Source organism: Chiloscyllium plagiosum, chromosome 6 (assembly GCF_004010195.1).
Source record: "Chiloscyllium plagiosum isolate BGI_BamShark_2017 chromosome 6, ASM401019v2, whole genome shotgun sequence".
Taxonomy (NCBI): domain Eukaryota; kingdom Metazoa; phylum Chordata; class Chondrichthyes; order Orectolobiformes; family Hemiscylliidae; genus Chiloscyllium; species Chiloscyllium plagiosum.
In genome coordinates this window covers 120,508,806-120,510,412 of record NC_057715.1, presented here as the reverse complement: position 1 = coordinate 120,510,412, position 1,607 = coordinate 120,508,806, and the positions used below count along the sequence as shown (strand labels likewise).

Genomic DNA, 1,607 nt, shown 5'->3' with positions numbered 1-1,607 from the left:
TGCAGCACTCCCTCAGTACTGACCCTACGACAGTGCAGCACTCCCTCAGTACTGACCCTACGACAGTGCAGCACTCCCTCAGTACTGACCCTACGACAGTGCAGCACTCCCTCAGTACTGACCCTACGACAGTGCAGCACTCCCTCAGTACTGACCCTACGACAGTGCAGCACTCCCTCAGTACTGACCCTACGACAGTGCAGCACTCCCTCAGTACTGACCCTACGACAGTGCAGCACTCCCTCAGTACTGACCCTACGACAGTGCAGCACTCCCTCAGTACTGACCCTACGACAGTGCAGCACTCCCTCAGTACTGACCCTACGACAGTGCGGCACTCCCTCAGCACTGACCCTCTCACAGTGCGGCACTCCCTCAGCACTGACCCTCTCACAGTGCGGCACTCCCTCAGTACTCACCCTTCAACAGTGCAGCACTCCCTCAGTACTGACCCTACGACAGTGCAGCACTCCCTCAGTACTGACCCTCTCACAGTGCGGCACTCCTTCAGCACTGACCCACAGCACGTTTGGTGTATCTCAGTCTGGACTTTGTTCTAAAATTGCAGAAGTGGAACCAGAAGCCACTCTGAGCTCAGAGAGGCACTAAGTCAGTCATAGTTGAGGGATGTCACAGTTACTGGTTAAAGGTGACTGGTACTGGAGGAAGGAAGGAAATTGAGTCACATCCAGTAACTGTGAGGGAAGTATGATGGACTAAGTTTTTGCTTAAATTAACGAAAATTTCTACAGTACCTGTCTCATGTCTCCAAAGCAGAGATTCCCTTCACCAAAATCTTTCCCAAGTGACACATTGAGAGTGACTTCAGCATTGTCGTAATGGAAGCATAGATCCCGGTCTTGATTTACAGCATATTTCACAACAAATGCTTTGTGACTGTCCAACCTGCAACCTCCATAGTCTGGGTAAAGAAGTGATGTGATTGGCTGAAGATAATCCTCACGCAGCGGTGTAATAAAAGTTTCATCAAATCCAAGTTCATTTAAAAGTACCTTGATCAGATGATGGAAATGTTTTAATCTGTGCAGTTCAGTCAGCATGTATTTGGACAATAAGCAGAAATTAGTTCATATCTAAAACGTTCAAATCAGATTGAAGTAAACAAAAATCATCATATAATTTACCCCAGTATCAATAACAGCAGGTCTTCGCCATTGCAAATTCATTCAAGCCCCAGGTTTGGTATGAATATCTCACACACCAGATCCATCTGTAATACCTTTTCAGGTGAGAGTCAAGACTCTGTTGTTTGGGAGAGAGCTCAAGTGAAGCATCACCGTGACATTAAAAACAAGCCAGGGAACTATAGACCGGTGAGCCTGACCTCGGTGGTGGGCAAGTTGTTGGAGGGAATCCTGAGGGACAGGATGTACATGTATTTGGAAAGGCAAGGACTGATTCGGGATAATCAACATGGCTTTGTGCGTGGGAAATCATGTCTCACAAACTTGATTGAGTTTTTTGAAGAAGTAACAAAGAAGATTGATGAGGGCAGAGCAGTAAATGTGATCTATATGGACTTCAGTAAGGCGTTTGACAAGGTTCCCCATGGGAGACTGATTAGCAAGATTAGATCTCATGGAATA

The 1,607-nt window shown here is 46.9% G+C and overlaps 1 protein-coding gene across 4 annotated transcripts in view; it reads right to left on the bottom strand.

The window, feature by feature from the left end:
- ogfod2 (2-oxoglutarate and iron-dependent oxygenase domain containing 2) overlaps positions 1-1,607 on the bottom strand; it is a 27,855-nt gene that overhangs the window by 16,239 nt on the left and 10,009 nt on the right. For 3 of the 4 annotated variants that reach the window (XM_043692603.1, XM_043692600.1, XM_043692602.1), the window contains exon 6: positions 756-1,013. In XM_043692603.1, coding sequence (XP_043548538.1) covers positions 756-1,013 — 258 coding nt within the window. Of the gene's footprint in view, positions 1-755; positions 1,042-1,607 lie in introns of all 4 variants that reach the window. The other variant, XM_043692601.1, reaches the window with a different exon arrangement.